Source organism: Neopsephotus bourkii, unplaced genomic scaffold (genome assembly GCF_033783945.1).
Source record: "Neopsephotus bourkii isolate Nb327-2 ecotype Australia unplaced genomic scaffold, CSIRO-AGI_Nbou_v1 NB_1036, whole genome shotgun sequence".
NCBI classification, from domain to species: domain Eukaryota; kingdom Metazoa; phylum Chordata; class Aves; order Psittaciformes; family Psittacidae; genus Neopsephotus; species Neopsephotus bourkii.
Window position 1 is genome coordinate 3,802,372 of NW_026901525.1, and position 12,384 is coordinate 3,814,755.

At 47.4% G+C, this 12,384-nt stretch overlaps 1 protein-coding gene across 2 annotated transcripts in view; it reads left to right on the forward strand.

Annotated features, from left to right (window-relative positions):
* The window catches only part of CSMD2 (CUB and Sushi multiple domains 2), a 285,979-nt gene that overhangs the window by 28,221 nt on the left and 245,374 nt on the right, over positions 1 to 12,384 (forward strand). The window contains exon 2 of one of the 2 annotated variants that reach the window (XM_061360820.1): positions 3,153 to 3,407. In XM_061360820.1, the coding sequence (XP_061216804.1) occupies positions 3,251 to 3,407 (157 nt within the window). In that variant the 5' untranslated portion in view covers positions 3,153 to 3,250. Of the gene's footprint in view, positions 1 to 2,988; positions 3,408 to 12,384 lie in introns of those variants that run through there. The other variant, XM_061360821.1, reaches the window with a different exon arrangement.

The window sequence follows — 12,384 nt, forward strand, 5'->3', positions numbered from 1 at the left end:
TTCCATCCCTTTAGCCCCCATGTAAGCTCTTCTTTCCACTGTCATGGAAAAAGAACTTGTTCTCATTGCTTATTTTTCAGCATAATGGATGTGGGATTTTGCTTTGGGTGCAGATTCTTTTGGACATCCTCTGTGGCGTTTTGCATGCTGGGCTAAAAAACTTGAGCTCAGTATGAAAATGTAAGGCAAAGTATGTTTTTTAGTATCAAAGATCTGTGCACACCTTCAGGTGCAACACTGTGGTTTTTGCTACTGGAAAACATTACACTGCACACTGAGGTCTTGGCTCTGTACTGAACTCTTTTTAGATAATCCAGAACTGGACTCTCCTGTCATGTAAGTTAAATGGTGACTGGAGTTCCTTGCTAATAAAGGCATTATTCACAGCTATCCCTTAACTCATGGTTATGCCTGGATAAATGTTCTTTTCCCCCTAATAGTGATAAAATGTGGTTAGGAGAGAGCGAATGAAATTAATTGTGTGGCATTTGGCAAGATGGCTTTTGGGTGGTCCCCCCCCAAACCAAATTACTAATTCTGGTATTTAAAATTGTATGGAACAGTATCATGGTCCCAGTGCCCTCTCTGGGTCCCCCTGTCACCACAGTGGTTGCGGTGATGAGCCAGGGCACTTGTCTGTGGCCTTTGAGGCATGATGCATGTAGGAATGCTCCGTGGATTAACCTGGATCTCGGGCAGGTTGCAGTTGCTGCGATTTGTTTCCTTTGGAGGAATCCCAAAGCAGCTCGGGCTGTTTTGGCAGGGAGGGTGAGGTACTGTGGGGGAAATGGAATACAAAGGGGTTGGCTGAATACCTGCAGAGGATGCGGGAGGCAGGAGCGAGGGACCAGGGTCCCCTTGGCCGAGTTTGACTGCGGGTGGCAGTGCAGAGCAGACCTCGGTGCTTGCTCTGAAGGCAGGATTTGATTCCCTTTCAGTATGGGTGATTCTGCAGAGTGAGAAGCTGAGGGAGTGGTAGGGGTTAGAAATGGGCTGTGAACCAGAACGTGCAAGTGCCTCCTTGTTAGGATGAGTTGTAACCAAAGGAGTCGGTGATTGGTTCCTGTTGTATTCATCACTCTTGTCCATTCAGCAAATACAGTATTTTTGGGAGGGAGCTAGACCCTAAATCGTGGTGGTTTTGAGAAAGGAACTTACTTGGGAGGAAACTCTGGATTTGAAATAGGTATGATTTTATGAACTGGGCATAAAGTGGGATTGTATCTCCTCAATGATGTTATTATGCCTGTGGATTGTTCCTGATGCAGGGCTGACTTTGGCTCAGCCCGTACCCTGCGGGTGTGCAGCAACCAAGTCACATCTTCAGCTGAATGCAATATTGGGATGGGGGGATTCTTTAAGGAGAAGAGCTGTATAAGGGGAAACCAGTGTATGGAACTGTGAAGTGTGGTACCGTGGTCTCTGATCCTTTTGTGTTTGGATCTGTGCCTTTGAACAATAAGGTCTATTTGAATAGATACTGCAGTTTAAACAGACATAAAGCAAGTCTTTCATGTAACAGCCCTGGTTGCCTTGGCTCTTGGCATCCTTTCACAATGTAGGCAGTGGAAGGATTGAAAAGCAGAGGGGACCCAGGGAAGTGAGGGAGAGAGGACTGATTTGAGGGTGGAGGACAGGTTTGCAAGCCCTCGGTACAATTTGGGTTTTAGCTGTCACATAAGCTCATTCAGGGCAGCCGGAGCAAGACTGGAGAGGGGGTTTGCAGCAAGAAACTGCCGCAAATGCAGAGCGCTGAGGCAGGGGGATGGGTGGCGAGCACGGGGTGAGCCGGGTGCTGGGGGGCTCAGCACCAGGTCCTGCTCCCGGCCCCTGCTGCTGGGCTCCTCTGCTGCCCTGCCTCGGCAGCCCCCGGGGCAAGGAAGGGGGAAGAGGAGGGGTAGGGATGGAGGGGGGGGGCTCAGTCTGGAACCCCCCCTTGTCTGCCGGCAGGACTGCTGCTTTTGGGAGAGGGCCTGCTCCTTGTCTGTAAACCAGAAGGGAAGCACAGGAGCAGCTTCTGGCCGAGATGGGGGAGGATATTCGAGGGTATCGCTTACATTTGTGCTTTTTCTTAAAGCTTTGCTGTCACATTTGACTTATTTTTCTCATCCACAGAACTGAGCATCATTACCAAGATAATTAAGTTCCTGAATGTGCCTTTAACAGACAGCATTTTTCCCCATCTTGTGTGTAGCTAGAGACAAATGTACGAAGAGATGCTTAAATAAAAAGGGTGGTGGGGGAGAAATACCCCTCTCGCCCCTTCTGTAGGGGCAGCAGCACCATGGCCAAGCATGCCTGTTGGCTCAGGGGCCAGCACAGCCTTTTTCACCTCCAGAACACCTCCTGACCCACTCCCACCATTGCCAGGGCATTAGCTGCGAGGACCACTTGCAGATGGGGGGGGTTAAAATGGCTCTTTCTTGTGTTTGTAGCAAAATTTGCTTCATCACAAAAACAGTGTCAATACCATCAAGTTGTTTACAGAGCACGGAGGAGGGATGGGGGGTGCCGGGAGCCTGCGTTGCTCTCGCAGATGTCTTAATAGCAGCGATGCTGCGTGTCTGTGTGTGTACATATGCATGCCATGCTCTGATCCAGGCATAATGGGGGGCTCTGGGACTGGTTCCTACACGAGAAACCTGTAGTGTGCCTTCCACATAAACACGGTGTGAAAGCCTAATGTGGGGCTTGTTGATGTGGGTAGGGTGGGTGCTGGTGGGAGGCTTGTGCCGGGTTTGCGGAAGCCAGACTGAGGCAGATCTGTCGGGTGGCTGCAGAGCAGCCCCTCACAGCACCCGTGCCCTCTCCCCTCCCCAGCATTTAGTGAAGAGGAGAGCAGAGATACGGGAATGATTAATCAACTGGCTAATAAAAAAGTATAAATCCCTGGGGACTGTGTGCTGCTAATGCCGAGGAGCTGGCTCGGAGACAGCCACCGGGAGGGACGAGCCAGCCCTCCTCTCCTTGCCTTGCCTCTCCTCTCCTCTCCCCGAGCTGCTGCCTCACTTGGTTCATTCCAGCTGCAGCAGCTCAGAGCCTTCCATGCGGTGGGATTTTTTTTTTTTCTGGGCTGAAAAAAATCAAAAAAAGAACATTCCCAAGCCTGACCTGTTTTTTTCCCCCCTTTTCCCTTTCTCCTCTCCATCCAGCCGAGCCGAGGACTAGCCCAGAGCCAAGGGGAAGAAAAAGGGGGGAAAACCCAATAGCAACCAACCCCCAGCACGCCCCATTCCTGCTGCCCTTTGACATGCAACCTTCCTTGGGATGGGACGAGCCGGGATGCAGCTGCAGCTTCGGAGAGAACTGGGGGAAATTGGGGATCTTTGCTGTCATGACGGTGGAGCTGAGCTCCTGGAGCCGGGTGCTGCTGCTCTCCGTGGGGCTGCTCACGGTCTCGGTCACTGGTAAGTGGAATGCAGAAAGCTGGCAAGTTTAGGGGCATTTTTCCTCCTGCTCCTTAGATCAAAGGAGCACTGTTAATCCTCTTTGGAGGTGGGGGGATGACACTGTGTGTGTGTGTGTGTGCATACACTTGTGTGGCAGCACATGCTTCCCTGTCGTGTTCAATGAGGAGTATGTTTTCTTCAGACCTTTGTAGCTCTGTGCAAGATAGTTCCCTTCTGTAGCCCTTGGGAGCAACAATTTCAAGCGATGGGGTAATAGAAGGTGGCTTTATTTGATCGCATTCCCCTGCTCTGGTGGGTCAGATCACTTGTGCACAGTTGCTGTATGATACGGAAGATGACTGTGAAAAATGCCTTCACGGTTTCTCCCTCCGTCTTTTCCTTGCATCTTAATTCAGTGTTTGTCCATAGCTGATAAAATAGATTTAGGATGCCTTGGGTGAAGATGAAAACGCTTTTCTCTTATTCTTCCTGCCCTTATGTTGATTATCTCTTACATGAGCTCTTTGGCCTCAGCATCACGTTCCTTTGTGAAATAGGCGTATATTGACTGGAAAGATAGCAAGAGAAGACTTGAATTGTGGGGGGGGGGGGGGTGTTGCTTATGGCTCCTCCCTGGTTTCTGCAACTGCCCTTGTAGCAAAAGCCTATCTAAGGACTGAAGTTTTTCTGGTGTAAACAGCAAATATTTAGGGACTGTCCTGTGTGTAGGAGGGGGACGAGTGGGAGAGCTGTGTGTTGGCAGCGTCTGCTTTCAGCGCTGTGCTGTGCCCCGCTTTCCCAGAGTTTCCAAGTAACGTTTGTCTTGTGCTGTCTCTAGGCTGGAGGAATGCGTGTTTGTGTTGATGTGTGTGAAGGCTTCGTGGGCTTGGAGTTCCTGGGAAAACTTTATCTGGAATGTAACACTGATATTAGGGTGTCAGGGCAGATCCAGAATAAGCATTAACTGCTCCTCCGGGGACTCTTGCAGTGGACCCGAGGAGTTTTGCTAGCTGGAGGTATCTGTTAGGAAGGAGTATAAAACCCCCGAAAAACCTGCAGGTCCCGGTTAAGGATGAGTATTTGCTTTGGTGAATGTTTTTCCTTCAGCAGGAGCATTTACCCTTTGCACAAGAGAGGACCATTCCAGCAGCTTCTGTTGTGCTCTTCTGGTACAAGTAGACTGATGTAGAGATACCTCGATACATGATTCACTACCTCAGGGGTTTACAGCTTCTCTACGTCTTACGAGCTGCCTGTAGCTTGATTGTACTAGGTCTTGCAGGCTCCTTTCTGTATGCTTGCTCAGGATATAATCCGTTCTTCCCAGGCCCCTAGCTCCATTCTCTCTGCATTTAGAGTGCTGTCTGTTCTGGATCCTTCACCTGCAGCTTGGTGCTCAGTGGTTTTCTGTGTGAGTAGATGATCATCTACAAAAGCCTTTCAGACCTCAGCTGTTTATTTGCATCAGAGCTGCAGACACTGGTCGATAGCTCCCCTTTTTAAACAAATCCTGAAATCCTGTAGTGATCTTTTTGTCAAAGCAAGAAATCAACTTTGCAATCAATGCCTTGGTGCTCGGTACCCGGATCACAGTGAGTGCACCCAGAGTGAGTGCACCCACCTTTTATAACCTCCTCGGTGCTTTTAGGGTTTAATCCCAGCAGGTAACTTCAGTCTGGGCTTGGATTTCTAGTACCTTCGCTGAGTAGCTGCTGAACCTCCGTGGAGCAAAGTTCCTGAGATGCTTCAGTTCTCTCACCTCGCTTGTTCCTGGAGTTGGTGTAGGCAGTAATAACCCAGAGTACCCATAGTGTGGCAGTAGAGCTGTATATGTGACACTGCCCGTTAGTAGTTCTGTCTGGTTTAGGCTTAAAAAGGGAGAGAAGCCCTGCTCGCAGCACATCAGCTGTGCTGTGGCCATCGTCCCATTGCCCAGTAATGTCCTTCTAAACCATGCCCACAAGTATGTGCCTTCTTCAGCTGCCTCTCTGTCTGAAGGCAAGAAATGGAGCTTGTTTGTGCCAAGAGCCCACCGAGCTGTAGGGAGGTGGTGGTTTGTGAATGCTGAAGTTCATTGTGTATGGGGGGAGCAGGGGAGAGGAAGTGGCTTGTATCGTTTCCCCTTTTAGATGTAAGGGTTTAAGGGCACAGTAGTGATTTGCAGAGGGCACTGAATTCATCTGTGGCTGTGAGCTGATGGTGACCATGCAGTGCGTGTGAGGATTCGGAAATGGTGTTTCTTGGCTGTCAGAACGGGTGGGATCAGGAATGGTTTTCCTTTCTGTTCTCTCCTCAGTAATTAGCTATGCATGGGTAGTAGAAGGTGCATTTAGGGTATGTATTGGCCAGGTTTCCATGAATGTACACATATGCAGTGTTTTTGGAAGACCGATTGTAAAGGGGGTCTCAATACCATTATTCACTTGTTCTGCCTTGCTGGTCAGCACAGTGTTTTGCACTGTGTTACAGGAAGATGCATGAGCTTGAAATAGGGTCTAATCAATTTAAACCCACGTAATTTTCTTTCTTTCTTGATGGAAATAATTTGGGGCAGCCTGTTCCTCTGAAGAGGGGAGGAGCAGGAAGGTGCTCATGGATTCTGATGTACGTATGTATGTTGTAAATCGTCCTTTTATTTTGCACTGTTACCTTCACATGATGAAGAGCGATTCAGGGGCACTTTCCTCTTCCAGGGAGGGAGCTTCAGGGTGCAATACTCAGTGATTTGAGTATATTTTGCTTTTCAAGGGGTAAGGGCATGAGACATGACCTCTCTGAAGAGGTGGGTAGGTGTGTAGGAGGGAAGGAAGGGAATAATCGCCAGCCTGGTTATATTTGATTGTGGTACATGATGGAACAACTATTTTATGGCAGTAGCTGAGTATATCGTTTTGATCCATGTCCTGCTACTGCTGAAGCAGTGAGGACATCGGAGCTAAATTGAATGATTTTCATGTACTCATTCCTGTCTTGCTCTTGTCTTTTGTTACTGGGAAGGAGTCGCTTATGGAAAAGGTTCAGAGGGTACAGCTCTTGGGATCAGGCTGGCTTCTTGGTCCCTGGATTGAGAACACAGCGTCATGTTGGTGTACCTTGTCCTTGGTACTGGGAGAAGAGGGTATGGCATCTGGACCATAAATTCTCTGCGCTTTTACACACTGGTGTAACAGAGGTGATCCTCAGGTGGATGGGAATAGGGCCCAGTCCCTCTGTCTGCATGTGCCTGTAGGTATGAGGCTGGGCCACCACCGTGTTGGCTGGAGCATCGTTATTTCTGAGGTCTCCTGCAGAGGGTGAGTGCCTGCTTTGAGGAGCAGGCACTTGCATGGCTTTCAAAGGACATTCAGCACAGTGATAGTAGCACCCACAGTTCGTGTGCTTACACACTGGTTCTGGAGGAGTGAAGTACAGTGCAGTTATGGAAATTGATGTACTTTGCTTGCAATAAACATGATGCAGTGCAGTAATGTGTAAAATAGATGTGCTTTTGCCATGCTATGCAGTGGCAGGCTGGTGTGATAGTGGTTAATGTGTAATTGGGAAAATCCCAGTGATTAAAGAAATCAAATTAACTCTGTTTCAGTCTCTTTGCTGCTGCCATGGACACAGCCAGCCAGAATGGAGACACCGTGCTGCAGGGAGCTTGGATGTAATACTTTGTCTCCCTTGCATGAAAGTGGAAAAGAAGGTTTTGGGATTGTTCTCCCCCCGCTTATTTAATGTGACTTTGCAATGAGCAGTATAGTGTTCATTCTTCCTTCCCAGTGTGAGGTGCATTCCCGGGCTCAGCCCCTTGCAGTAGTGGTTGCAGGGATTGTCCTTACGAGGTACAAGCATCCCCACTGTAGAGCTGAAGTGCCCGGTTTGGGTGCACACCACTGTTGTCTGCTGGATGGAAAGAGAACTGGGGGCTGGGTCAGAGTCCTGGCTCTGGTAACTTCCTAGAGGGCAAGATCATCGTGGAGCAGGGAGATCTGATGGCCTGTGCCTGCACTGGAAGAGGAGAAGGACCTTGCAACTGTGAGGCCCGGAGCAGCCGCGGTTGCCAGGGAGATGTGTGATAGGAGAGTAATTAAATAAATCCTTGCCATTATTGACTGTGAAAATCTGCTTGAAGATGAACTCAGGACCTGGGGCTGGGGGACAAGTGTTCAGACAGGTGAAGGAAGGGGAACTTACAGTAAAGTGTACTCAGCAGCTGCACGAGCAGTCATTCTTATGTGTCTAGGGTGGTGTAGCTGTACAGCTGGAGGCAGCCCTTGTCTGTAGGAGTGTCCAGTCTTCGCTGTCAGTGATTGCTGGACATAACTCTTGAGTGTTGGAGGATTGTGAAGATAGAGGGGCTTCCTGCCTGCACTGCTGGCAGTCTGCTTCTGAAGCCAGGTTTGTCCAAGAGCAGTACCTGAGAAGGGCAACCAGTGTCACCAGGGTACAGCTTTCTACTTGTACATATGTAAGACTGGCCTTGCCACGAATGCTGCTGTGCAGGACTCATAGGCTGGAGCTGCCCCAAGTTCGTGTGAAAGCCTGGTACCTCAACCTTCACTGGCACGTGGGCTTCCACCTGAGGAATTCTTGTGATGTCTGCAACCAGAAGGAAAGGAACAGCATCCTATATAGATGATCTTTAAGGTCCCTTCCACCCCTAACCGTTCTGTATCCTGCTGTCAAGGCTTTCTTTGTCCCATGCAAGGAAAGGAGGCATTGCTGCTCCTGCCTTGGTATTAGCCCCCTAAGAGGAGGCACTGGGCAGAAGCAGCGTCTGTAAGCACAGGGGAGGTGGGAGGCAGAGCCAGGCGCAGAAGGGCTCAGCCAAGGTCATGCTGCAGAGCTGGGGACAGACTCAGTGGCCTCACTGCTGTGTGTTGCTGCCTGCTGAGCAGCAGCACAGAAACGCCGTGCTGATGCTCCCGACAGGGAGGTTTTGGAGATGCTTTCTCTGTGCAGGTGAGCTCTGTGTTGTGTCTGTGCTGGTGGATGTGAAGGTATTTTACAGTGGTTTCACTGAACCAGACCAATTTCTCAATCCATTTATCAAAATGCCTGGAGTTCCCCTTTCCAGGCAGGTAAACCAGCAATGAATATCAAAGGTGTCCTTACCCAGAAAGCTTTTAAACAAAAGAAAGAGAAGATGGGTTCTTTTGGCCTCTGGCTTGCGTTTAGTGCTCTGGAATGTTTAATGTGTTGTGGCCTAATGAAATGGCTTTATTTGAGCGTCATCACCTGCCTTAGTGCCACCTCCCTTTCTTTCAGGGAGAAGAGTTTAGCTGCTTCTCGGTTGTCAACAGGATGTTTCCCCAGACCTGGGTCACAGCCTGGTGATCCTGGTGCTGCCAGTGCCCGGAGCCAGTTGCATTGGAAGGTGCAGGAAGTACTAAAGTAGACAAGAAAGATGAGTTAATCATGGCTAGAGAATTAACCACAACTGGGGATTTTCTGGTTCAGTGCGCTCTTGTTATTTGCACACTCTCTCTCTTGACTTGTAGAAGTCATTAAAGCCTGGTTCTTGCTGTTTTCCATGGCTTGTTGGCACTCACAGATCCTTGGGGAGGTGAGCCTTAGTCATTCCCTTTCGCTTCCCCATCTGTAAAAAGGGACTAAGGAGAACCTGCAAAATCTTACACCAGTTCACAGATTTATTCTGCAGAGAGATCTGGGGATGTTTGTGAGGAGCTTTCAGCAGATACAAATTGCTCTAGGTTGATTAGCTACACAAGTTTTATGCTCTTGGTTCTCTCCCTTGATTGCTTGGAGTGAATTCAACCATTTAATGTACAATTTGGGATTAATTGTGAGTGACATTGAGGTGGGAGCTGTCTGCTGCCGAACCTCAGGAAGTATTCATGGTAGAAAACTAAAAGTCAGAAATACAATCAAGCATTCTAAGAGTTTGCTGGAAGCATCGGGGAATTGGATACTGGTCTTCAGGAAGAGCAGGGTACTGGCAGGAAGGATTGTCTGGATCTTCAGCTTTTAACCTGCTGCAGACTCTATGGCTTTGAAGCAGTTGCTTAGATTGGGTGAGCTTCAGCTTCTTGTCTGTAGAGTGGAAAATGATAGAATCACAGAGCCATAGACTGCTTTGGGTTGGAAGGGACCTTAAAGGTCACCCAGTCCCAACCCTGCAGCTCCATTACAGTCAGCAGGGTTCTTCCCTCATTGCTGCAGGGCAAAGGAGGATCTGGTCATTTGTTAGAGGCTTGCTCTGACGCTGGTGAGCAGTTAAAGCCAAGTTGAAGGTACAGAAAATGGAGGCTCATTTTTTCTGTAACAAAGGCACAATTCAATGTTCCTTTCCCATTTGATGCACCAAATAATGGTATCAAGAAAAATGTGTTTCCTCCTAGAAAGGAAATCTTCAGAAGGATAATGAAGCCTCGTGCTTTTCCAAAGTCAGTGCCATTTTTGAGGATGCTACTTGCATCATGCAGCATATTGTTTATATCCCTCTATTGTTGTTTTGTCTCCATTAGGGAAAGGTTAGGCACTGATTGTGGACACTGTACATCTGTCAGTGAGCATCCTGGGATGTTTTCATCCAAGTTAAGCACCACTTGGAGAAGGACTCACTCTGTTAGTATTAAAATAACATCCACCTGCTGAAATAACGAGCACTGGAAGGGTAGGGAGCTTGTCCCCAAATAAAGACTTGGGGTTTTATTTCTAATGTTGGATTTAACTCTCAACCTCCAAAGGCAGCAGCCCTGGAATGATCAAAGGGTGTTGTGCAAATCATGTAGCTCTTCAAAGGATGGTGAAGCAGCTGTACTGGGTTTGAAGTCCTCCAGAAAATGCTTTATGGGAGGGTCTGTCATTTGTTCCTACTAGGTGCTGTGACAGTATTAAATTAGAGAACAAATTATGACCTGCTTTGCCCAGGAATCTGACACTGAGGGCTGGTATGGGGAGCTTCCCCCTTTTTATCATGAGTGCAGTTAGCAAATGAGGCAAGAAATCCCCAATTTGAACCTACAGGTCAGTTCCATTCACCCCTTGTTAAGTCTTTGCCTGAGAGCTGCATAGGTTGAAAAAGAAAGCTATTGATCCACTTTTAGGTTTGAAAACTAAGATTAAGTAGAATATGTCTATGAGTGAAAATGAGGTTTTAAATGGAGGAGGTGAGAGAAAATTAACATAGTACAAGGTAATGTTAGTGGTAATGGAAGTAAGTTCTTATTTTCCTTGTTACATAGGTGGAGTCCACAGGATGCTGGACTCGCATGGAAATGACTTGGACTTTGCATCCGAGTAGGTTGAGCCCCTGGAGCTGGGGGGGGATGTTCATGTCCAAGTCGTGGCAGGTTGGTCCCTAGTGTGAGGGTTGTTCTGTCTTGGGTCAGTCTGGTGGGGCAGAGTCAGAGCATCCAGCAGTTGCCAAGCTTGTGTTTGGACAAAGGGGCAGGTATCCTTAGAGCAGAGCTGAGGGTTTCAGCTGTGGTACATGTGGAATTCATGTGTAAAGGGACTGAACATTTCAATGTGATTGAAATGTTTCCCTTTTTCTATGGATAATCTATTCAAAACCTTTTGTAGCTATTTATTGTCCCATTGGGTGAACTGAATTAACTTTCCTGTGTACTGTCAACTTGTGACTTCCATTGATTGCTCAAGGTGACAAGTAGGCATTAGGTAATAAATATCAAGTGCAGCAGTACTTGAAGGAAGTGAATGGGAAAGTGCTGCTAACGGAATCAAGTAAAACTTGGATTTATATCCCTACAAAAATTCCCTGGAGAAATTGCCTTCTGTTTGCCTCTTTTTGTAATTCAGATATGATAATACAAGTGCAAGCTGTTGTAACGCAAATGCCTGGCAGAGTGCTTGGTGGAAGATCTCAAAGCACTTGTAAAATGTATAGAACCTTTCTCTGTAGAGACTGTAGGGAAATGAGAACTGTGGTAGAGTGAAGAGCTTTTAATAAGTGCAGGCTCTGCTTACTCAGGATTCTTCTGTTTCTTTAATATCTGAAGGCATGAGGTTCTGGACATTAGTGACTGCTGCTTTGCTGCTTATGGCATTAGCTGAATATTAGAAGTCAGTTTTTCTGTGTCATCATCTATAGAACTTCTCTGTCTTCTCTGTTCCGAGCCCTACATGCTAAAAAGGCACTGTGGCTTCACTGCAACTCTCATAGTACATATATAGTAGACTTGTGTCACTTCTGTACTTCCCATGTAGTTATAAATGGATGAAAACATACATTAATCTGTTGATGTTTAAAGTTATAAGCTAGGAACTGAAATATGGTGAGGAGGAGAGCAAATACTTGCAGCTCCCTGTGAGCTTACAGCAGCTGTATTTCTATATCCAGTGCATTATTCTCTTTAAACTGGCACTTCTCTATCAGTGTAATGGTGAAATTGTTAATATTGAGAGTTTCAAGGACCGAGGTCTACTAAATTATTATGAGATGAGATTTGTAGCTGGGTCAAAGATCTCTCCTGGGGCAAGTTCCATCCTCACTGGCCTTGAGGGAGCATTGAGCTTTATAGATGGGGATACAGCTTCATAACGAATGGCAAATGAAATTGCAGCTACTTTTAAGTCTTTTCATGATAGCATGGATTTGGTAGCAGGCGGAATAGAGACTAATGATGAAAATCTATCAGGAGGATGTCTTTAAATGAGGCCTTCAGTGTGGTTTGTGAGATGGATTTCACCTTGAACCTTGGTTCACCTTTCTTCCATTCCTTGAGTTAAAGGAGTCCTAACACCCGAGATGAAAATGAGTTTGTTTGAGCACAACAGATAAGCCATTTAAATGCAAATATTCTCCATCTGGAAAATAATTGAGATACAAATTGAGAAATTTGGTTTGGAGGTAATAATTAGCACCTTGTAAATGAGAGTGGGTGAAGATGCTGCTTGTGAGTGGAGTCCGTTTGCAGGGGTTTGTACACAGGTTTCCCATCAGCTGAACTTCCCTTCTCCGGGTTCTCATTTCAGCTGTGTTGAGGCAACTGCTGGGCGAAGCACCAGGATTATGGGACATGAA